The following is a 26,508-nucleotide window of genomic DNA, read 5'->3' on the forward strand; positions in this document are numbered from 1 at the left end:
ATACATACCTACATATGTCCTGTTGCTCTCTGATCTTGCATCTTGCCTAGTCCGAGACACACTTGACCTATTCTGGCTATTCTTCTTCTATTCTGATCAGGAAGACACACTTGACCTATTCTGGCTATTCTTCTTCTATTCTGATCATATGGACTTTCGTCTGTGTTAAATGATAGACTCTCTTCTAATGTGGGACGGGCCTTCTGCTTATAGTAAAAGGATGACGCATGATGCTTTTGACGCTACAGTGCGGCCACGAGACGTTAGATTAGAAGGCCGAATTGGCCTAAAGACTGAGGACCTAAAAAGTTCCTTGACCTCAAAATTACGCTATCATTACGCACGGAAAAGGTACTCTTTTTGTGGTCAAATTCTCCAACAATGTTGAGGACCAAATTCCATACCTCGGCTGGGATTAAACCTACGTCCATAACTATTAGGACCGTACCAACGGAACAACCCGAGTTCTGGACTCAAGACAGAACCTTGAAGGGTTCTGTCTTAGAGTCGTCGTACATTAGAAGTAGGTATAGTCGCCTGAAAAACCAAACCTATGAAAATGATAGACTCTCTTCTAATGTGGGACGCGGGCCTTCTGTTTATAGTAAAAGGATCTCTTCTAATGTGGGACGCGGGCCTTCTGTTTATAGTAAAAGGATCTCTTCTAATGTGGGACGGGCCTTCTGCTTATAGTAAAAAGACTCTCTTCTAATGTGGGACGGGCTTTCTGCTTATAGTAAAAAGACTCTCTTCTAATGTGGGACGGGCCTTCTGCTTATAGTAAAAGGAGGACGACGCATGATGCTTTTGACGCTACAGTACGACCACGAGACGTTAGATTAGAAGGCCGAATTGGACTAAAGACTGAGGACCTAAAGAGTTCCTTGACCTCAAAATTACGCTATTTATAGGTACTCTTTTTGTGGTCAAATTCTCCAACAATGTTGAGGACCAAATTCCATACCTCGGCTGGGATTAAACCTACGTCCCGACCGATCAAGCACCTAGAGCAAGCGTCTTGACAACCTATTGTCAATCTTGTCTATAGCTACACTATTATGATAACTACACCATCATGATTCATAGAGGAAATATGAGATGATGTCATGAGGTGAAGGACTCCATGGCCTATTGTCTAACAAACATATTCCTACTATTGTCTAAGACAAACATATTCCTACGTATAGGTACCTTCCAGAGACAAACATAACTTGATTATCAGGAAAATAGAATCACTATTGCCATGATGAGGAGGGACTGTCTTTCCACATCCATTGAGGCAATTTAATAAGATATTAAGATACTCGTAGCTATGTATATTCTGCCTTTAGTACAAGATAGGTCTACTTGTATCCGTAAAAAAAGAAGAAACAATAACTTGTCTCATTCTGAAGTGTAATTCATTTAGGTACTACGAAGAAAACGAAAGATAGAATAGAATATAAATGTACCTTGTTTATCCTGCCCGAATAGGACTGGAAAAATCCCTTTACCCCAGCAGTCTAATTGGTGGAATACCCGATACCAGAAAAGAAAGATAAGGATAATTGTGATGATCTTTCTAGTCCTCAGATCATGGTGGATCTCCTTATTCTATTCATCTGATTCTTTTCTATTCTATTCTATTCTAATATTTTGTCCCTATTCTATTCTAATGTGTATTCTGTCTCAGTCTTGGTCTGAATAATAGAATGATAAATAGAAGATAAGTCAACAGTCATGTTGTTATTGTCATAGAGGATACGAGCTACAGAAGTAAACAACACTGCATTCTGCTTTTGTTGACATAGCTGAGAAACTTTACATTTTACACACAATGACATGTTATATAACTACCATTGGATGTACAGTGCAATAGTCCTAAATTGAAATGGACGCGGCACAAAAGGGACCAGGAAAAGACCATTGGATGTACGGAGACTAGAGGGAATCGACCCCTCGACTTTCGCATTTGATTGTCGATCTGGTATAGTGTAGACTAACACCCATATTTATGAAAAAAATGCTGGCTCTTAAGTTCGTGCTAAGCATAGTCTCAAGGCATTTGATTGGTCAATTTTGACTTGAGGTACATTACCTCTATCTTTTTCCAAGATGGTCAAATCATTATAATCAGGTCTACAAGATGAAAGGTGGCTCCGGAACCTACTAAGTGGGTACCGATTAGCAAAGTACCTACATTCCAGCTACCAGAGTTACCTACATTATCTACCTTTCTACTTATAATGAGTTATAATGAAACACTGGGGACATGCAATATCAATTGGTAAGCGATCAACTAGAAAATTTAATTACACTGCTATTAGATGTCCGCGATTTGTATTAGACTAATAAATATTTATTAGTATGGGTAATTGATTTCAACACATTCACTGCTGTGGAGGAGAAAGGAACCTACAGAGTTACCTATATTATCTACCTTTCTACTTATAATGAAAGACTGGGGACATGCAATATCCATTGGTAGGCGATCAACTAGAAAATTTAATTACACTGCTATTAGATATCCGCGATTTGTATTAGACTAATAAATATTTATTAGTATGGGTAATTGATTTCAACACATTCACTGCTGTGGAGGAGAAAGGAACCTAACCTCCGAAGGTATCACACCGCGTGTAGGTATACTGGTAATTGACGCATAAACGAGTAATAGGCTATTTGGGGTCGAGTGGATTGGAACACATCACATGCCTTCAGGCACACTCCATTTGTCAAGGGTCTAGGTCTCTAGGTTTACCTTGCCCTTGGGATCAATTTAAAGGCTATAAGACGGTATACATGCATGAGTATACACTTGATTTTTGGTCTCAACTATTACAGTCTGTTTCAATTCCGATCAGAAGTATTACTAACATGTAAATGATGAGTATGCTGATATTAAGATAGTAAAAGTTAAAAAGATACCCTTCACAGAAGGACAATATGGATTTTTCCAAATAAATTAATTTCTTCTCTTCTTTAGTCATCCGGATATCAACCACGTACAACGTTCATGAACTTCAGTGATCCATATGGACGAGCAGAATATGAATCCTTCTAGTTCTGAACATCTGACCCAACGGAAGTCAAAGCTTCAAGTGGAAAGTGCAGCAGATGTTATTAACTATGGACTATTAGAATATCTATATGTTATAGCTGATAGAATGTGACAAGCTATCAGTTGAGGCATAATTAAGTCAAATCCGGTGTTACATTCAGACCGTAGTGGCTGCACGTGAGAGGATAACTGGTTTGGAAAGTTGATCTCATCATCTCATTCATGGTTATAGATTTCAGTGCCGAAGTACGGAGTGTTAGCTGCCGGTTTTCCGTCCGTAAATAGGTAAATAAGTTATTAAATTTCTTTAGTAAATACCCGTAAGTTAGAAACACACTACCATCACTTCACGTCACGGGAAGTCATGGGGAGTTAGAAAGATGTAGTTCAAAGTTTTCCCCATAATATTATTGTAGGTAATTTCGTTCAGGACAGCCACGTGACGTAACGTAATAGTAGTGTGGCTGTTCTGAACGAAATTACCCTACAATATTATGGGAAAATTTTGAACTATATCTCTTTCTGACTCCCCATGACTTCACGTGACGTGACGCGATTTTCTACCTTAAGATACAAATACAATTTCAGTCTACGCCACTGGAACGGATTTCAGATAATTACACTCAATAAATTCAGTTTATTTGTTTCAGAAAATCTTCTTCTTTTGCTTCTTCTTCGTCTTGTTCTTCTTCTTCTCTCCATGTTTTTTACATCGTCGTATTGATAGATATCCTCGACGAAACATAAAAAACATGAATGTGTGGGGGTAGTGATGTGAAAGCGGGTCAAGTTCTTGTCCTCCTATAAATCAAGGGGGTTGGCCTCTCTGCCTACTAAAGTGATAGGTCGCTGTTAATTTGCTAATGCAGTGAATGGCATAGGAAACGCACGATTACTGAGGTAAGAATTAGGACAGAGGACGTAGGTGAGAGTTGAGCGATCGTTCAAGTTCTACGATCTATGCTTGTTTACTTATAGGATTTGTCTAAAGGTGCGTCTACATTCTATATCAGGGGTGCCCAACCGGTCGATCGCGGACTGATTTCAAGTCGATCACGGCAAAAAATAATGATAAAGGAACATAATGTTAAAAATAACAAGAGAGAAAAAAAATCGCCAGAAGTTCGTGGACTTTTTAAGTGGCATTTAAAAAAGAACTTTCGGCAGATCAGTCTCACATTAGGTAAATCGATCGCAAGACTGTATTGAAAATTTAAGTCGATCTTCCTCAAAAATTTGTACTCGTTTTTCGATTGCAAATATTTCAACGGGTTACTTTCTGGTGTTCTCGTGTTGACCCAGCACCTAAATGGGAAATGGACTTTTTAAGTGGCATTTAAAAAAGAACTTTCGGCAGATCAGTCTCACATTAGGTAAATCGATCGCAAGACTATTGAAAATTTAAGTCGATCTTCCTCTAAAAAGGTTGGGCACCCCTGATGCTCTACATGTAGTCTACAATACAGTCAACCGTATATAAATAACTATTCCGTGGTTTTAGAGGAGCTGGTTAAAAGCAGTACGAAAAAGGCAAAGTGTCATTCAGCCTGATAAAATTATGAATTTGACGCTTTAAAAGGGATGCCCTTCAAGCAAAAACCAAGGAAGCAACACCGCGCTGCTCTGTTTTCCACTTTTCCTTGCTCTTGATGCTACAGAACGGCCCTTTTATCATTTGATTTTCCAATGATTCACCTATATGATGCATCTAGTTTCTAATTAATAAAAAGTCTTATGTAATTTTATGTTCACCTAATTAAAAACATAATGTTCCCTGGCAGCACTACTGATGTACTGATACATCGGTTTGTTTGCTTAATTCAGATTTTCTTGCCTCCGTGTTAATGGGGGAAATGAATCAGATATTTTAGACCTTTTGGTGAAGCAACAAAAAATTCACCAGCATCCTAAACCGCCAATTCTTCCACTTACTTCAGCAGTAGGCTACTATACTTATTGTGGTGAGATTCATAGAAGCTTAACCCATCTTTTGGGGCTGTTTGTCCCTACACCTGAGCCTCGGAGTATTAGGCTTTTTGTGTAAGGAGTTAAGCATTAATGTGATCAAATTCTCATATTATATTGAGATCAATACTCGCACTTTTGCTGGGATTGAACCCACTCCTGTTCAAAAGGCGAGCGTCTTGGCCACTACACCACCGAGACAGTTGCGATTTCAAAAGCAGTACGAAAAAGGCAAAGTGTCATTCAGCCTGATAAAATTATGAATTTGACACTTTAAAAGGGATGCCCTTCAAGCAAAAACCAAAGAAGCAACACCGCGCTGCTCTGTTTTCCACTTTTCCTTGCTCTTGATGCTACAGAACGGCCCTTTTATCATTTGATTTTCCAATGATTCACCTATATGATGCATCTAGTTTGTAATTAATAAAAAGTCTAATGTAATTTTATGTTCACCTAATTAAAAACATAATGTTCCCTGGCAGCACTATACTGATGTACTGATGCATTGGTTTGTTTGCTTAATTGAGATTTTCTTGCCTCCATGTTAATGGGGGAAATGAATCAGATCTGATGTTTTGGACCTTTTGGTGAAGCAACAAAAAATTCACCAGCATCCTAAACCGCCAATTCTTCACTTACTTCAGCAGTAGGCTACTACTATTATTGTGGTGAGATTCGTATAAGCTTAACACATCTTTTGGGGCTGTTTGTCCCTACACCTGAATCTCGGAGTATTAGGCTTTTTGTGTACGGCGTTAAGCATTAATGTGATCAAATTCTCATATTCTATTGAGAACAATACTCGCACTTTTGCTGGGATTGAACCCACTCCTGTTCAAAAGGCGAGCGTCTTGGCCACTACACCACCGAGACAGTTGCGATTTCCAAAGCCAGCAGAATAAATCGAAGACCTCAAAAACTAGCTGAACTGCAGAACAGACAATCGACACCCTGTATACACGTACTTATTCGTGGTGAACCAGCAGTCACCCTGTATGTATACTTATTCGTGGTGGTTTTCATAAGACACATTTCCACTGTCCGACCACAGCCTCACGACTTAGGGTTCCGCGGACACCCACAAATCTCAAAGCGATTCAACAAACTAGTAAAAAGAACCCAGCAATAGATCCATTAAAGTGATAGTGACCCAGCAACTTACCTATTATCTGCCATTAGTTACTACTATTACTAGGTAGGTACTATTATTACTACCAGGGCCGTATCCAGGATTTTGTTGAGGGGGGGAGGGGCCCGAGAGTCCAAACAGTGAATGACTGCTCCAAATTTTGGGAGTCTAGCCTACAGTCAAGGAGAACAAGCGGGGTCCGTCCCTCCGGGAATTTTTTGATCTTGGTTGAAGATAATCAGTATTTATGTACCTACCTATTTTATTTAATATTCAGTTTATTATTATTCTTGATTTGATTTTTTGATTTTACTTTCATGTAATGATTTAAAATCAAGACTAGAGCCCGTTCTCCCTTTATTCCCAATATAAGGTTCAAGTCACCCATCCATTTATTGGCCTTGCTCGGCGTAGCTTAACATAGATGACGCTAAAACCGGTCTTAAATGATCGACTGAAGGGTTATCTAAAACTTTCTCAGACGACACCGAAGCGAATACAATACGTCCCTTATACCTTTTTATTACTATTGTAATAATAAAGGAAGGACGGACTAAAAATGAAGCCCACCCTAAATACGCCCTGAGTTAAACGCTGTGTATCTACTTAAGACGGGATGTATCAAAGTAAGAGGCATCTACAAAGGCATTAAATAATTAACTCCCAATTCAAACCGCAAAGGAATTCCGCACAAGCCGAACACTCGAGGACATCTTTTCCTCTGACACTAAATCCTTCAAATGAGTCGCAACTTGCCTTTGAGCATCCCTTTTGATGAAATTATAACCCTGAGAAGTAGAGCGAGCTAAGAAAGGTCAGGTGTATAAATAATATAAACAGGTCGTCTTTTCTTTTCTTTTTATTTCCATCCTTTACAAGTTTAAACCAACAAATAAAATAATGACAATAAAAACAATACATAGTCTTATACATTTTTATGTATTTCAAACAATTACCTAAGTACCTTTGGAAAAAAGAAACTAAAAACAAAAGAAAAAAAAAACATCACAGCAAAATCTATGTGCTGTCAAAATGATCAAAATTCAAAAACAAAGAACAAGTTAGCCAGCCTAGTTAGCTTAGTTGGTAGTGCGTCTGCCTTGTAAGCGCTAGGCCGCGGGTTCGATTCCCGCCCGGGGCGGATTTTATCCTGATGGGATAATATTCGTTCTCGGAACGGCTGGCTTTCTCCTATCCTGTCTTCCTTCTCTCTTCGATTTCGGGACGATAAGACCATAGCAGTTACAGTTCCCTCTGTCAAACCTCTTAAAAAAAAAAAAACCTACGTCAATAGTTTGAAGAGACGCCCGGCATAAATCAACACGGAACAGAGTTTTGATGTTTTACTGATTTTTTTTTTTTTTTTTTTTTTTTTTTTTTTTTTTTATTTTATGTTAAAATTTTTTTTNTTGAGACAAATGCGACCCTGATTACTACTATTATAGTAGACCTCATAGACTATTACTATCAGCATTCAACATAATTACTTCTTCGTGTGGTCAAAACCTCAGTACAATGCGATTCGAAATTCTGCGGTCCGTACTGTTACAATCCTTTTAGCCACAAGTCTGCCTAGATTCATTATCCGTTGTTTCAGAGCCCGGGTTCTCTGCTGGTAGGTAATTCACAATAATCACAATAGGTACAATTTCATTTTAGGAGCAGTGTTGGAATATCTTGAAGAGATTTACAATGCCTTACTTAGTGACTTTCCCACCAATTGCTAGGATGTTAAAATAGGTATAGCAATTCAGTATAAACAATGGTGAGATTATTGTAGGGTGCTTTTACTAGTGATGGCGTCAGGTGCTGTATGCTTGACTCGTCTGCAAGGATGTCCGGGTTCAATTCCCAACCGAGTCATGGAAATTCTCCTGATTAAGGTATATTTTGATGATCCCTCATAACAGTAAGCCCATTTTAAAATCTAAGGGTTTGGTGGTAGAGAAAACCTTGGTCATTCTCCATTCTCCAGTAATATGGAATAGGTACACAAAAATTCCGGTTGGAAACCAGGAAATATTTCCGGTAGTTACCACTGTGCAACGTAACACATACCCAAATTACCCTTGTGGTTAATACCTACATAGGTACCTCCTGTAACTTCACCATAAAATTCCCTTCATATTCTCACCGCATTGTTTTAATAACTTCTCCATCGGATGTAGTAATTACATAAATCTACAGGATGTCTCATTGTTTTTAGGTACACAAAAATTCCGGTTGGAAACCAGGAAATATTTCCGGTAATTACCACTGTGCAACGTAACACATACCCAAATTACCCTTTTTTTTTATTTATTTACAATATAAACGGTTTCCCTTTACTATCTAATACAAATCAACAACCTAACTATCAAACCTTGTGGTTAATACCTACATACCTCCTGTAACTTCACCATAAAGTTCCCTTCATATTCTCACCGCATTGTTTTAATAACTTCTCCATCGGATGTAGTAATTACATAAATCTACAGGATGTCTCATGGGGGCGAGAGAGAGCGAGAGAGCGAGAGAGAGAGAGAGAGAGGGAGAGGGACAGAGAGATGGAGAGGGGGGAAGTAGGCGCCTTCTGTTTGATAACAAAGTGACTGGGCTTCTTCTATTGTGATCTCATCCTTGTCTGCAGTTTGGAGTAACAGCTCATTTCTGGAACAGCTGATATTTGTAGAGGAATCACTTCTAAACAGCTGATTTCTAAACACTCCTGGATAACCAACTGTTTTTAAATGGATAACTCACTTCTAATTTGCTGATTTCTAGTCAGATCATTCAGTTTGTTAATGAGCAAATCACTTCTAAACAAGTCAAACCCACAAAGATGAGTATTAAAATTTCTCAGGCTGGAAATTCCCTACCGTGCTCAATCGCACATTGTCAGGGAAAATTTAAAGGGGGGGAGAGACAGGGATAGATAGAGGGAAAAACGCACGATAATTTTTAACCAAGATTTCGCGACATTTAAACATTCTGGTGAATCGCCAATAAATCCAAATGAGAGTGAAGGAAGAGGGTGAGAAGAGGACCCCCACCCCCCCTGCTAACGGCTCTAGGGGGACGTCACATATTTAGAATACTCGGAACATTCAAAGTAAACTGTCCCAGTACAATGTAGAAGGGAATGCACAATCACTTTGCACATTTTCAGATTAACTGAGATAAGACTGATAACAGATAAGAGATAAGTCGATGAGTGATAAGACTGTGATAACAGATAAGACTGATAAGTGTTAACACATATGTAAGTGATAAGACTGATGTGACGATACAAGTCGATGAAAACCTCAAGGAAAGCTGGTCGAATGATAGTGCCACTGACCTCTGCCACCAATGAGGCAATGTTTGCGCTCGCTAGCTCCCGGTCCATACAGACAGGTTCTTCCTAGAGACTAATGGGTTACTAATAGGTAGGCAGTAGGTACCTACGTCATATTCTTCTTTTATTTATGAACAATAGACAAGATTCCAAGAAATCATTTCAAGATTGTGGCTAATTCTGTCCTTAATTGCAGACCATATATCGAAGGACAGGCTTGTAGGTATCTGGCTAATAGGTAGGTATAAGGTGGCTATCTAATACTTGTAGTTCCTGAACCTACTTGTCTAACATTTTATAGGAACACCCTTTCATTAAATTCATTATACATTTTTATACCCTAACCCTATATCATTTGGCAGAACAATAACTTTTTCTTTCAGTTGCAACATATTGCTCCATTGTTTTTATCACAGACTACAAGTTTCTGTGTTTACTTACTTTTCCGGTTCCCGGATCAAACCTATAGGTCGAAAATGTTGTACCCTGTGAGGCAATGTTTGTGCTCGCTGGCTCCCGGTCCATACAGACAGGTTCTTCCTAGAGACTAATGGGTTACTAATAGTCATATTCTTCTTTTATTTTATGAACAATAGACAAGATTCCAAGAAATCATTTCAAGATTATATATCGAAGGACAGGCTTGTAGGTATCTGGCTAATAGGTACCTATAAGGTGGCTATCTAATACTTGTAGTTCCTGAACCTACTTGTCTAACATTTTATAGGAACACCCTGTCATTAAATTCATTATACATTTTTATACCCTAACCCTATATCATTTGGCAGAACAATAACTTTTTCTTTCAGTTGCAACATATTGCTCCTATAAAAATATTAATGTCATACCTAATGCAATAACAAAGTGATAATGATACGTCTGTCCTAATAAAATTTCTATTGACCCAACCACTTCTTTTTTTAATAATGAACTCATAGGTACAACCCTTTGATAGCTGAAAATAGTTCTGAAATATCCAATATGCAGGTATAGCAGCATTCATTCATGCCAGAATACGAATGACTAAATTGTTGCAGATCTCACATTCTATGGCATAGCTACATGAGTCCTTATTATAAGAAAAAGTTGGAAAACAGGCATGACAAATCAAAAAGAATAAAAATAGTAGGATGGATAGTAGATTGGAAAATGCAACAATAAAACCTGTAGGTAAATCCAAGAAAATAAAAAAAGACCTGTAAATGCAATAAAATTCAAGAAAATATCTGTAAATGCAATTAAAGAGCTGTAAAACACACCTCAAGAAAATGGTTGCAAATACAATTCAGGAAAATAACGGCAAATACCTAAAAATAAATCTGAAATGAAGTAATCGTACATATTTCAAAAAAAGAGTTCAAAATACAATTTATTCAAGAAAAGGTAAATGCAAGAAATAATCTGCGAGTGGCAAGAGCTGTGAATGCAAGGAAAGAGCTGAAAGGACATCTCAAGAAAATTGTAGCAAATTCAAAATTCAAGTAACCGTCACTAGATCATTTCAAAAAAAGAGTTCAAAATACAATTCAAGAAAAGGTAAATGCAAGAAATAATCTGCGAGTAGCAAGAGCTGTGAATGCAAGGAAAGAGCTGAAAGGACATCTCAAGAAAATTGTAGCAAATTCAAAATTCAAGTAACCGTCACTAGATCTGGAAAAAAAGTAGATATATAAAAAATAACCAATAAAACCATGTAAAAATAGTGCATGGATCTGCAAAAAATGTTCTGAAAATCAGGACCTGCAAATGCAATTCAACGACATTCCCACGATTGCATTTCAAGAAACATTCTCAGTGTGACGTCACACTCAAGGTCACAAGTGTTTCAAGGTCACAAGTGTTTTTACCTCGGAGATATCTTCGTCATCTGATGTTTCATCCGACGTACAGCTTTCTGTTTCATCGCTGTCCTCGTCGTTATCATCCTGTGGAAAATCATCAAGTGTTTCTTTTTAGAATCGATTTATCGCAAGACCCTTGGACATGGAAGGAGCCCAGATATAGTTTCTTAACAAAATATACCATGCAATATGGATATGGAATATGATGTTTGTCAATAATTAGAATCATTTCACTACAAGATCATTCATTGCACAAGGAAAGATCCCAGGAATTTGTTTCTTATAAAAAAATAACCAAAAATAGTGCATGGATCTGCAAAAAATGTTCTGAAAATCAGGACCTGCAAATGCAATTCAACGACATTCCCACGATTGCATTTCAAGGATATATAAAAAATAACCAATAAAACCATGTAAAAATAGTGCATGGATCTGCAAAAAATGTTCTGAAAATCAGGACCTGCAAATGCAATTCAACGACATTCCCACGATTGCATTTCAAGAAACATTCTCAGTGTGACGTCACACTCAAGGTCACAAGTGTTTTTACCTCGGAGATATCTTCGTCATCTGTTGTTTCATCCGACGTACAGCTTTCTGTTTCATCGCTGTCCTCGTCGTTATCATCCTGTGGAAAATCATCAAGTGTTTCTTTTTAGAATACCTCGGAGATATCTTCGTCATCTGATGTTTCATCCGACGTACAGCTTTCTGTCTCATCGCTGTCCTCGTCGTTATCATCCTGTGGAAAATCATCAAGTGTTTCTTTTTAGAATCGATTTATCGCAAGACCATTGGACTTGGAAGGAGCTCAGATATAGTTTCTTAACAAAATATACCATGCAATATGGAATATGATGTTTGTCAATAATTAGAATCATTTCACTACAAGATCATTCATTGCACAAGGAAAGATCCCAGGAAATTGTTTCTTAACAATATAACATGCACTCTTCTTCATGATTTTAGTTTTGGCGGGGTTCTTTACAGCTGAATGCCCTCCCTATTTACCCGGGCTTGGGACCGGTATCACAAATACACTAACTTGTGCACCCCTTGGCTAGGTTTGCACCCCTTTGGCTAAGTTACAATATACAAACCTAACATGCACTACGGTGTCAAAAATGGCAGCTTTCATAGTCACATGCAGAAGAATAGCTGTTTGGAACCAGAAGATTCGCGAAATACCAAACCTCAGACCATCATGTTTAAATGTGAGCAGTTAGGCATGGGTTGAGAGTTGAGAGTGACGAAGTAAGAATAAGGCAGATTCCACTTTCAGCAGAGTGCGCTTATTTTTACTTTCTTCTATTAACTCTTCAAATTTGGTTTCAAATTACGGATCAGTAGTTAAGTGCCTAGGTACATTACGGTTTGTGCACCCCTTGGCTAGGTTTGCACCCCTTTGGCTAAGTTACAATATACATACCTAACATGCACTACGGTGTCAAAAATGGCAGCTTTCATAGTCACATGCAAAAGAATAGCTGTTTGGAACCAGAAGATTTGCGAAATACCAAACCTCAGATCATCATGTTTAAATGTGGGCAGTTAGGCATGGGTTGAGAGTTGAGAGTGACGAAGTAAGAATAAGGCAGATTCTACTTCCAGCAGAGTGTGCTTATTTTTACTTTCTTCTATTAACTCTTCAAATTTGGTTTCAAATTACGGATCAGTAGTTAAGTGCCTACATTACCTTTCTATCTTTTTCCAAGATGGTCAAATTATTATAATTAGGTCTACAAGATGAAAGGTGGCTCCGGAACCTACTAAGTGGGTACCGATTAGCAAAAAAGTACCTACATTCCAGGTACCACAGAGTTACCTATATTATCTACCTTTCTACTTATAATGAAAGACTGGGGACATGCAATATCCATTGGTAGGCGATCAACTAGAAAATTTAATTACACTGCTATTAGATGTCCGCGATTTGTATTAGACTAATAAATATTTATTAGTATGGGTAATTGATTTCAACACATTCACTGCTGTGGAGGAGAAAGGAACCTAACCTCCGAAGGTATCACACCGCGTGTAGGTATACTGGTAATTGACGCATAAACGAGTAATAGGCTATTTGGGGTCGAGTGGATTGGAACACACATGCCTTCAGGCACACTCCATTTGTCAAGGGTCTAGGTCTCTAGGTTTACCTTGCCCTTGGGATCAATTTAAAGGCTATAAGACGGTATACATGCATGAGTATACACTTGATTTTTGGTCTCAACTATTACAGTCTGTTTCAGTTCCGATCAGAAGTATTACTAACATGTAATTGATGAGTATGCTGATATTAAGATAGTAAAAGATACCCTTCACAGAAGGACAATATGGATTTTTCCAAATAAATTAATTTTATCTCTTCTTTCTTCTTTAGTCATCCGGATATCAACCACGTACAACGTTGATGAACTTCAGTGATCCATATGGACCAGCAGAATATGAATCCTTCCAGTTCTGAACATCTGACCCAACAGAAGTCAAAGCTTCAAAGTGGAAAGTGCAGCAGATGTTATTAACTATGGACTATTAGAATATCTATGTTATAGCTGATAGAATGTGACAAGCTATCAGTTGAGGCATAATCAAGTCAAATCCGGTGTTACATTCAGACCGTAGTGGCTGCACGTGAGGGGATAACTGGTTTGGAAAGTTGATCTCATCATCTCATTCATGGTTATAGATTTCAGTGCCGAAGTACGAAGTGTTTTAGCTATTAGTTTTTCGTCCGTAAATAAGTAAATACCTACTAAATACGTTATTCAATTTCTTCAGTAAATAGTCGTAGTTTCTTCAAATAGGTAGCTACCCATTTCTCATGGGGGGGGACCTTAAGGCAGAAACACACTACCATCACTTCACGTCACGTGAAGTCATGGAGAGTCAGAAAGATTTAGGTACCTTGTTCAATGTTTTCCCATAATATTGTAGGTTGTAGGTAATTTTATTTAGGACAGTCACACCCCACGTGACGTGATGATAGTGTGTCTGTCCTGAACGAAATTACCTAGGTAGGTACAATATTAGATGGGAAAACTTTGAACTATGTCTATGTATATCTTTCTGATTCCCCATGACTTCACGTGACGTGACGTGATGGTAGTGTGTTTCTACCAAGATACAAATACAATTTCAGTCTACGCCACTGGAACGGATTTCAGATAATTACACTCAATAAATTCAGTTTATTTGTTTCAGAAAATAAATACCTAGATAAATAATTGCAGTCGTGAAACTTTGAAAGTAAAAGGGCCTACTAAAGCGATAGGTCGATGCTAATTTGCTAATGCAGTGAATGTGGCATAGGAAACGCACGATTACTGAGGTAAGAATTAGGACAGAGGACGTAGGTGAGAGTTGAGCGATCGTTCAAGTTCTACGATCTAGAGTGATAAGACTGATGTGACGATACAAGTCGATGAAAACCTCAAGGAAAGCTGGTCGAATGATAGTGCCACTGACCTCTGCCACCAATTGACACCCTGTATACACGTACTTATTCGTGGTAAACCAGCAGTCACCCTGTATGTATACTTATTCGTGGTTTTCATAAGACACATTTCCACTGTCCGACCACAGCCTCACGACTTAGGGCGCAAGAAGAAAGTATTTTTAGACGTCTGAACTATTTGTAGGAGAAGGGGCGAGAGAGAGCGAGAGATCGAGAGAGAGAGAGGGAGAGGGATAGAGAGATGGAGAGGGGGGAAGTAGGCGCCTTCTGTTTGATAACAAAGTGACTAGGCTTCTTCTATTGTGATCTCATCCTTGTCTGCAGTTTGGAGTAACAGCTCATTTCTGGAACAGCTGATATTTGTAGAGGAATCACTTCTAAGCAGCTGATTTCTAAACTGATCACTCCTGGATAACCAACTGTTTTTTTAAATGGATAACTCACTTCTAATTTGCTAATTTCTAGTCAGATCATTCAGTTTCTTAATGAGCAAATCACTTCTAAACAAGTCAAACCCACAAAGATGATTATTAAAATTTCTCAGGCTGGAAATTCCCTACCGGGATTGAGCACATTGTCAGGGAAAATTTAAAGGGGGGGAGAGACAGGGGTAGATAGAGGGAGAAACGCACGATAATTTTTGAAGTGATAATGATACGTCTGTCCTAATAAAATTTCTATTGCCCCAACCACTTCTTTTTTAATAATGAACTCATAGGTACAACCCTTTGATAGCTGAAAATAGTTCTGAAATATCCAATATGCAGGTATAGCAGCATTCATTCATGCCAGAATACGAATGACTAAATTGTTGCAGATCTCACATTCTATGGCATAGCTACATGAGTCCTTATTATAAGAAAAGGTTGGAAAACAAGCATGACAAATCAAAAAGAATAAAAATAGTAGGATGGATAGTAGATTGGAAAATGCAAGAATAAAACCTGTAGGTAAATGCAAGAAAAGAAAAAAAGACCTGTATATGCAATAAAATTCAAGAAAATATCTGTTAATGCAATTAAAGAGCTGTAAAACACACCTCAAGAAAATGGTTGCAAATACAATTCAGGAAAATAACGGCAAATACCTAAAAATAAATTGCCACCAATTGGTCCATGTTTCGCCCGCCTGTCACCAGATGTCAGGGAGATTCGTATGTAAGCTCAACCCATCTTTCAGGGCTGTTTGCCCCTACACCTAAGGCTCAATGTGGGCTTTTTGTATACTACCTGAGGGAAGTACGGTTTTAGAAGTATGTTCCTACTCTGTAATTTGTTAACTTTTATCCTTACGTCTACGTATGTGATGGCCGAAGTTGATCAACTTTAACCCGTGAGTACACGCACATAGGGAAAAAATCTCACACGCTCCGCAAAAACGGTAGAACTTGTTCAATATTGGCCCTAACCTGTGGTATAAATGAGGTACCTAAGGAAAGGATAGATCAGAGCATTTTTATGGAATGATTTTTATTTACATGTATTGTGTATCTACGTATTTTAGTCCATAATCTAGAATTCTATACACTTCTTTCATTTTTATTTCAGCGTTGTTCAGTATTTGCGCTTGCGTGAAAAGCATCTGTTCATGAGCAGAAGGTACAACAACAACAACTCCCCCTTGGGAAAAAAAGAAAAAGAAAATGCATTTCCAGCCATAGTGTGCGTCGACACTGGTCGAATTAATACTGTAACATACGAAAGGTGCACTGCCCCCTGCAAAAAAAAAAAAAAAAAAAAAAAAAAAAAAATAAATGAGGTACCTAAGGAAAGGATAGATCAGAGCATTTTTATGGAATGAATTTTATTTACATGTATTGTGTATCTACGTATTTCAGTCCATAATCTAGAATTCTATACGCTTCGTTCATTTTTATTTCAGCGTTGTTCAGTATCTCCGCTTGCGTGAAAAGCATCTGTTCATGAGCAGAAGGTACAACAACAACAACAACAACAACTCCCCCTTGGAAAAAAAGAAAAAGAAAATGCATTTCCAGCCATAGCGTGCGTCGACACTGGTCGAATTAATACTGTAACATACGAAAGGTGCACTGCCCCCTGCAAAAAAAAAAAAAAAAAAAAAAAAAAAAAAAAAAATTTTCCGCGGGCTTCAAAAGCAAAAAAACAAAAAAAAAAAAAAAAAAAAAACATTATCTGCTGCGTTCTGAAGAAGCAAAACGAGTAAAAAGCGGCAGAGACGTGGTATAGCCAATTATAGTGTTTGGCGGTCCGCCAACCATCGAGCCTTCTTCCTAGTTGAATATACATGAACGAGTTTTTTTCCCCGTTGAAAAAAAATGTGTTCTTCTTCTTTCATAGTTTTTTGTTTATATTTTGATGGTGGTGAAAGTTTTTTTTTTCTTTTGTGTTGGGTGTTAGGTGATTACAATGAAATAATGTTTTGCCGGGTCTGCCCATTCTTTATTTATTTAAAATTTCAAATACATAATAATATATGTAATAATACAACTGTTTCCCTGTTGACGCTGTCTGCAAGACGGTTGTAATGGCGGTGATTGGTGAACTGCAAATTCAATTTCAGATGATCTGGTATGTATAATAATACAAAATACAACTGTTTCCCTGTTGACGCTGTCTGCAAGACGGTTGTAATGGCGGTGATTGGTGAACTGCAAATTCAATTTCAGATGATCTGGAGTTGCATGTTGCAGTAACTTCAGTAGGCCAAATAATAAAATTACTTTAATGCACACTGGGGCACCGCCGGCGCCGTATTTAAGACTGGAGAGACCGAATGGAAAAGCATAAACTCACAGCTGAAGCCAGAGCATTTTTGGGCGGTCATTTTGAATGTCTTTGAAAAAGAAGTAGAAATCTCGAAACAACATAAAAAATTTAAAATTTGTGTTCTATCTGATTATGCCTACCGAAAATGTTGAATTTGATTTCATCTTTCATTTTCTATCTCCTCTTCTTCTTTTTTTTATTCTTCTTCTTCTTGAAAAGCATAAACTCACAGCTAAAGCCAGAGCATTTTTGGGCGGTCATTTTGAATGTCTTTGAAAAAGAAGAAGAAATCTCGAAACAACATAAAAAAATTAAAATTTGTGTTCAATCTGATTATGCCTACCGAAAATGTTGAATTTGATTTCATCTTTCATTTTCTATCTCCTCTTCTTCTTTTTTTTATTCTTCTTTTTATTCTTTCTTTTTCTTCTAATTTCTTCTTCTTCTTCTTCTTCTTCTTCTTCTTCTTCTTCTTCTTCTTCTTCTTCTTCTTCTTCTTCTTCCTCTTCTTCTTATGCTTCTTCTTCGTCTTGTTCTTCTTCTTCTCTCCATGTTTTTTACATCGTCGTATTGATAGATATCCTCGACATAAAACATAAAAAACATGAATGTGTGGGGGTAGTGATGTGAAAGCGGGTCAAGTTCTTGTCCTCCTATAAATCAAGGGGGTTGGCCTCTCCAACTGCCTAGAGCCCAAAATATGTTGGTATGTGGCCACATGGCTTCATATATTTCGCGGAATTGTCTACCGTTTGTATGACTTAGCGGAATTTTTGCTGTAGTTTGGTCAGTTTGGTGGTGTAGTGGTCAAAATCAGCCTCGGTTGCATAGTGGTCAAAATGCTCACCTTAAGATAGCAGCAAATCAGAGTGACCTGTTTTTTTTATATAATATATATATTTTTTTGAGAAATACCTATAGGTAAGTGGTACATAATATAAGTAATGCGGCGAAATACCAAATCAAAGTAACTTGGTGACTATACTTACATACATATATGTAGGTATACCAAAATTACGGTATCTTCTGTATTAACGTAATGTCACCGTAATGTTGATTAACAGTAAGTTTAGTCATTTACAGTTTTTACAATCATTTCACTTGTGTACCTACATTTTTTACAATAATTGCATTTATTTTATGTGAGTACTGTAGGTACATGTTTTCGTCAGGATTGTAATGTCATTGACCTCTCCCGGTGAGAAAGACTTTAACATTATCATCACCTGTGTAATGCAGGGCCCATTTCAGCCTAACAAGGCCCCAGGGGTTCCAACAAAGGGCCTTTCTTTCTGGCAACAAGTTTCAAAGCATAGTCTATGGCAGCGATTCCCAAAATGGGGTCACTCAGAGGCGCCTCTTAATAAAAGGACAAAGCGTCCCGTGGCAGCCAACGTGTTTGCGCTATCGCGCCAAAAGAGGGGGATTTGAGCTTTAGAAGAGGGGAAATTCCAAAACGAAAATACAAAGAATGTTAGGTATACATAGGTAGTTTTAGGGAAATTAAGAACTGCTAGTTTCAGGCCCCCGTTGAGGTTGAGGAGGCCGGGGCAAAATGAGGCCGGATACCCCCTCTCCTGTGGACGGGCCTGGAGTAATGTGCTTGCTGTTAGGTACATGTATGTTTAATTACTTCCGTAACTCCCAAGGGTTTCACTGCTAAGGTTTCCTTGACCGATTCCCGGTTGTGCTCTCTCAAAGACTTGGAAACAGAGTCGAGAGCATGGTCAGAGGACTGCACAGTGTTTTCCTAGAAAAATGTCGGCAACAATTTTCAAAGCATAGTCTATGGCAGCGATTCCCAAAATGGGGTCACTCAGAGGCGCCTCTTTTAGATAATAAAAGTATATACAAAGCGTCCCGTGGCAGCCAACGTGTTTGCGCTATCACGTCAAAAGAGGGGGATTTGAGCTTTAGAAGAGGGGAAATTCCAAAACGAAAATACAAAGAATGCTAGGTATAGGTAGTTTTAGGGAAATTAAGAACTGCTAGTTTCAGGCCCCCGTTGAGGTTGAGGAGGCCGGGGCAAAATGGGGCCGGATACCCCCTCCCCTGTGGACGGGCCTGGATAATGTGCTTGCTGTTAGGTACATGTACCTATGTTTAATTACTTCCGTAACTCCCAAGGGTTTCACTGTTGAGGTTTCCTTGATCGATTCCCGGTTGTGCTCTCTCAAAGACTTGGAAACAGAGTCGAGAGCATGGTCAGAGGACTGCACAGTGTTTTCCTAGAAAAATGTCATTACCCGTGTCCTCTTGAAATACTAAGGAATTTCTGAGAAATTGTAAACAAGGAGTTCTCTTTGGATGGCGTTTAAGCCTTATTTTTCCGTGTAAATATTAGATTCGTAGAAGCTCAATCCATCCTTGGGGCTGCTTGCCCCACAACACACTCAAGCCTCCGTGTACCTAAATTATCGTATTTAAAAATGTAAATAGATTCGTAGAAGCTCAATCCATCCTTGGGGCTGCTTGCCCCACAACACACTCAAGCCTCCGTGTACCTAAATTATCGTATTTAAAAGAAGTTTTAATAATTTCGCTTTTAATAGTTTTAATAATTTCGTACTTATTTGTTCATTTTTTTTTTGCCATAACGTCCATAACTTCCGTAGGAATACTCTGAATTTGATGAAATTGGACAAAATTTACTCTAAACATTACCAAACATCTTTTGCTCATTAGTTTTGGGACTCCAGCCTTTTGGGGGTTTTTCCACAGTCCTTTCCGGAGCAAGTTCTATACTGTTCCCTGCACTAACCTTGGTTGTAGAAATTACTCCAATAAACTTCATGAAAATACTTTTATGAATAGAAACTAAAGATGTTTATGAATAGACTTTTATGAATAGGTAGTGTAGTGTGGACGCCATAAAAAAGTGGGTACCTACCTAGGAGACAAGGTAGGAAGCAATGTAGAGAGGTAGGTAGACGAGAAACGATAAAATTGTCGTTAATGTTTTGACCTCCACATAGGTGGGTATTTCAGTTTATTATTTTTTCCAACAATTAACTTCATTTTAATACAAGTTTAGTGCTGATTGCAGATGGCAGTCATAGGTAAGCACATAGGTATCTAACTGGCATAATGTACCTAACTGGCATAAATAGGAATACATGTAACTGGCATAAATAGGAATGAATCTAACTGGCATACGTAGGAATGTATTTAACTGGCATGAATAGGCATGTAATTAAATGAGCTGTATGCATGGATTAGTGCGTGTGTTACGTCTAGGTATGTAGCTATGTAGTTATTAAACTATTCTTCTACATAATTTTACTATTTTGCATGTTTTTCTTTTTTCCCCCAAGGGGTTTTTTCTATAATTTTGATGTCTATTTGCTTAAAGGTATTAGGTACCTAGGTACTTCGTGAAATTGCCAAAAGTACCTAGATCAAACTTCCTAATAATATAGGATTACCTAAAACATACGAAAAAGAATGTGTATAACGTACCTGCTTATTAGTGGAGATGACATTTTCCTATAACAACCCTTCATATGCTTGAACAAAATTGCATGGAAATGTGCAGAAAATTTGTCTAATAATAATACTCTAATAAAATAATAATGCACCCAGATGTCACACTGTGGCAAAAAGCGATGTTAACAAATTAGTTCTCTCCCGGACATGTCCCGTATTATAATTAATGTCGGCAAGATTCAAAATGGCGGAACGTTTTGATCCCAATTAATTTGGAAAACGTGCGGCAAAGAGCTACAGCTGCGGCTAAACATGGCGGACAATTTCCGCGTATTATTTGTTTAACAAGATACGTAGTATGAGAGGAAAATACCGCCATGTGACAGGTTTGTGTAGCAAAAACCCTACCCTTGTGGCTTTAGGTTTCGGAAATTTACTCCAAATGTTGATCTTTAAGAAAATAAATTTCGTATAATACCATATTGTGGAATAAACAAAATGTTTTCAAACATTCTTGTTGCAGATTTTAGGTATTCTTCTCGTTTTATAATATGTGTGAAATATTGAATCAATAATAATTTTACTCGTGTAATGATACTAATGATGCTTGTACAATGGATCAAAGAGCTTCTTTGCCAAAGTAGTGGGCTATTACTTTTATTGTGGTCAAAATCTCAAATGATATTGAGGATAAAATTCCATAACTCGGAAGGGATTGATTTTTTTTTTTTTCTTTTTAAGAGGTTTGACAGAGGGAACTGTAACTGCTATGGTCTTTTCGTCCCGAAATCGAAGAGAGAAGGAAGACAGGATAGGAGAAACAGATAAAATTTTGTACCTTGACTATGATTCAACCTACGCCCTCCTAATTTCCAGGCGAGTGTCCTGACAACTATTAGAGAATGACTTGGACAAATTTGCCTAGTGGTTATCTTTCATAGACGGAAGCTGGTCTTTTACATTTAAATCTTGTTTCCCCAATCAGGTAATAAAGGTACCTATACTTTCGTATTCAACTTAACAAATTATTAAAATTATGTACAACTTAATAAGGGTATATTTATGTAAAATTGTAAATTTATGATGGTAATAAAATCATACAAAACCTTTACCTACAAAGACGTCTTTTACCAAACAATCAAGCCCATATTAATTTTAATGAATTCATTGAGTCAAATGCAGTAATGAGTCACTCTAATAAATAAATATTATTCAAATAAATAATAATTAGATTATGAGATCTTGAGCCCTAATGATATAATAAGGAAATTTATCTAATAGGTATTATTCAAAATTCATAGTTCTGAATAATAATTGCACAGAAGTTAATTAATGGACGCAGTTGTTTCTGTGAAGTCGGATGGCAATTCTAATAAATTTAATTAGAAGAAAACTCCGCAAAATTTGGACAACAAATTGACTTTGTTTGAAGCCAAAAATTTGTCTCTCCGTGTACGCACTTCATCATTTCTTTCCTCTTCCTTCCTCTTCATTTTTTAATTTATTTATGTACCTAGATCTATTTAAATGATCATTATTTATTTTCCTTCTATCTAGATTCTAGATTATCTAGATCAATGTATTAAGCTGTGTCCACACATAGTCGACGGCGTCAATCAACGTCGACTGAAACCCTACACTGCCTCGATAACATAGATTCACCTCTTCCGCTCGTCGATCGACGGCGTCGACTATGTGTGGACACAGCTCTAGATATAACAAAGAAATTACTAAAGGTTTTTGATGAATTTTAAAGCGGCGTCCACAGTCCACACAATATTGATCGACATCACCTGGATAGCCATAAACAGGAGCTAATATCAAAGGATTTTGGTGAAATGAAAAGAAGTGTGGAAGGTGCTTGACCTATTGACATTTACATACACAGGTTACTCATCAAAATCCAGCTTCCAGAGAATCCAGACCCATCAGTACTGTTCCAGTAGTTATTTTTGTCAAGCTGTAGAACTAGCCATAAGTCCATCTCTAGTCCTGCCCGGAAGATGGCACAAAAATGCTTTCAGTTCTTTAATTTATTTATGTACCTAGATCTATTTAAATGATCATTATTTATTTTCCTTCTATCTAGATTCTAGATCAATGTATTAAGCTGTGTCCTGTCCACACATGGTCGACGCCGTCAATCAACGTCGACTGAAACCGTACACTGCCTCGATAACATAGATTCACCTCTTCCGCTCGTCGATCGACGGCGTCGACTATGTGTGGACACAGCTCTAGATATAACAAAGAAATTACTAAAGGTTTTTGATGAATTTTAAAGCGGCGTCCACAGTCCACACAATATCGATCGACATCACCTGGATAGCCATAAACAGGAGCTAAGATCAAAGGATTTTGGTGAAATGAAAAAGAAGTGTGGAAGGTGCTTGACCTATTGACATTTACATACATAGGTTACTCATCAAAATCCAGCTTCCAGAGAATCCAGAGTAATCCAGACCCATCAGTACTGATCCAGTAGTTATTTTTGTCAAGCTGTAGAACTAGCCATAAGTCCATCTCTAGCTAGTTACATACTAAAGTGAGTAAAGTGTTCATTATTTGCTTTGTTTCTAACTCTCTAATTAAAATTATCTGCCAGTAAGAGAGCTCTTACGTCTTTGTTCGTGTGTGTAGGTTTTGTGAACATTATTTCGAACGTTGTATGTGTACAGGGTGGCTCTCAATTGAAGTGATGTGTAAAGAATTTAAGATGCGTCTATACTACCTATGGCGGTCGACATCGATTGGAGTGGAGTGGAAGTGGAAACTCATACACATAACGTATACCCTGCTTATACTAACAAAAATAAACTAAAAAGAATAGGCCCAAAAGAGACTGATCAAAGGACATTGGTGGAGTGGAAAAAAACTTTATAATAATTTATTATGTATTGTATTGTGGACCGTGTGAACTTATTTCAGTCGATACCTTCCAACACTGTAACAAAATTGCCTTAAAAGAAAATCCAAGGAGAGCTCCTTAAATGTCCCTGTAATGAGACCCGGCTCCTTAGAAACAAAACCATGCTCCAGAGTCCGTTGTGTATCTCTTCAAAACTCAAAGAGTTTCTTTGAGTCCGTTGTGTATCTCTTCAAAACTCAAAGAGTTTCTTTGAGTCCATTTAAGATGCGTCTATAGTACCTATGGCGGTCGAAATCGATTGGAGTGGAGTGGAAGTGGAAACTCATACACATAACGTATACCCTGCTTATACTAACAAAAATAAACTAAGAATAGGCCCAAAAGAGACCGATCAAAGGACTTTGGCGGAGTGGAAAAAAACTTTATAATAATTATGTATTGTATTGTGTACCGTGTGACCTTATTTCAGTCGATACGTTCCAACACTGAAACAAAATTGCCTTAAAAGACAATCCAAGGAGAGCTCCTCAAATGTCCCTGTAATGAGACCCTTAGAAACAAAACCATGCTCCAGAGTCCGTTGTGTATCTCTTCAAAACTCAAAGAGATTCTTTGAGTCCGTTGTGTATCTCTTCAAAACTCAAAGAGATTCTTTGAGTCCGTTGTGTATCTCTTCAAAACTCAAAGAGTTTCTTTGAGTCCGTTTGTATCTCTTCAAAACTCAAAGAGTTTATTTGAGTTTTAGGGTGGATTTTTCAGTGAATCTTACCTTGATTTCCAGCGGGTCCCGAAACCCTTTCGACGAGGTTTTGGTGGTTTTCGAGGAGCTCCACTCCTGGTAGAATTCCTCCATCACCATGGCAACCGTTTATTTACACAAGTAAACCGATTTAAAATAAATGAACGGAAAGCGAAAACTTTGACGCTAGAAAAGTCTGACTTCAAACGCAAAGAATTTCGCACTTCGCACTACTTTGAATAAAACAAAAATAGAAATATTGAATAACTTTAATTTTTTGAAAGTCCTTTTGAATGATGTCTTGTTTTGAAGACTTTGGTCTTGAAATGTTAAAGTGTATAACGTTTGAACTTTGGAGTGTTTTGTATGGGGTTACTGGGCACTTTTTGACTGCTTGAGGTCTTAAAGGTTACCTATGTGTCTGACTGTGGTATTGCTATTGGGTAAGTTAAGGTTTGGTTATTTTGTTTTATGTTTATTGATAAATTAGTGAGCTTAAGGTTCTTTCAACTTTTAAACCACTTTAGTTTTCCTAAAAAAAGAAAAGAAAAGAAAAAAAAAAAAAAAAAAAAAAAAAAATAAACCACTTTAGTTTTCCTAAAAAAAAAAAAAAAAAAAAAAAAAAAAAAAAAAAAAACATAAAACGATTCATGAAAAAATATGAATTGCTAATCGATCGCTTGATATCAAATTTGTCATTTGGGAGGAAGAAATGGAAGAGAGGTTAATGTGAATACAGCACATCCACCAAAATGAATGTAATAGTGGATGTGACACATTTACTGTTACTTCTTTACTCGGAAGAAGATTGGACAAATTGAGTTACTTTCTCAAGGAAGGAAGAAGGAGGGAGTAGGCATAGAAAAACATGCAAAATTATGAAGGTACCAAAGGTAAGTATACCTAACTACCTAAGTAGTTCCATATGGATCGAAATAGGTAGAAATGAACAATTTGTTTTGAAAATGCGTGTGCGAAAATTGTAAACAAAATGTACCAGGTGTAGGTAGGTATCTAGGAATTTATTTTCGACACGTGTTTCAAATTGAGAGATATGATAGCTGAGAAAATAAATAGGCAGAGGGAAATAGAAGTGTCAAAAACAATCACTCAAAACAATAAAGTGAAAAATAACGACGTGAAAATAATTCGACCTGTCGTAAAAAAAAATCTAGCTTTGAAAATTCTTGTGGAATGTTTTTGAAACGAAAAAAAGCATTAAATTCGTTTGAACTAATTTGTTTATATCATGTTGTAGGTATGCAGAATGAAAAATTGAAGTTTTAAATGACAGCGGCGGAAAAAAAAATAATTAAAACACGTTGTACCGTAACGAAAGCGTGTAAAAGGTGAAAATTTTCTTTGTTATGTGATAACGGATTACAGAATTACAATGATTTTTCTCGTGTTTGAAGGAGGTATACGAATTATGTTATGCGAACGAAAATGTGTGCTAAGGATATTCAATTGTTAAGTTTGTAGAATATTCGTTGATTTTTTCCAAAGTTGTTTAGAAATGTACTAAAATGTGATTCAATTTTTTGCCGGCGTTTAAATGTACGGACGCGTGAAAGAAATACAATTTTATAACTACAATTTACAAGCAAATTCCCAATTTCACATTACTTCCCCACACAATGTTTCCCTTTTGGTGTTTGGAGGGAACATCGTGCTGTGTGGAAACTGTGTTTGTTATTGAGGAAATGTAAATTGTTTTTCTCTCTAGTGTGAGGTCATACTGAACATTCTAACGTCAAAACCTGCGCGCCAAATACCCCGGTACATATTTTCGACGAATTTTTTCATTGAGAAGTTTCCAGGGCGACTCTGACAGGGTGTAGTCGGCAGAAGAGGAAAGTAGAAGAGAAAATGAAAAAGATAGGAGAAAAGAGAAGAGGAAAAGAGGGAAGAGAAAAGAGGTGAAGATAAGTAAAGAGGAACACAAAAGAAGAGTAGATAAAAAGGACGAGAAGAGAAGAGAA

General features: G+C 37.4%; 1 protein-coding gene across 1 annotated transcript; it reads right to left on the reverse strand.

The window, feature by feature from the left end:
• Nucleotides 1–11,264: 11,264 nt before the first annotated feature.
• Nucleotides 11,265–24,646, reverse strand: LOC103506985 (aspartate and serine-rich protein). The gene is made up of 6 exons (XM_026821948.1): nt 24,557–24,646; nt 19,604–19,705; nt 19,126–19,242; nt 11,956–12,033; nt 11,842–11,919; nt 11,265–11,375 (listed from the first exon to the last, which is right to left on the reverse strand). The coding sequence occupies exons 1-6, from the start codon at nt 24,644–24,646 to the stop codon at nt 11,265–11,267; spliced, it is 576 nt and encodes a 191-aa protein (XP_026677749.1).
• Nucleotides 24,647–26,508: the final 1,862 nt, after the last annotated feature.

This window comes from Diaphorina citri, unplaced genomic scaffold (genome assembly GCF_000475195.1).
Source record: "Diaphorina citri unplaced genomic scaffold, Diaci psyllid genome assembly version 1.1 scaffold279, whole genome shotgun sequence".
NCBI lineage: Eukaryota > Metazoa > Arthropoda > Insecta > Hemiptera > Psyllidae > Diaphorina > Diaphorina citri.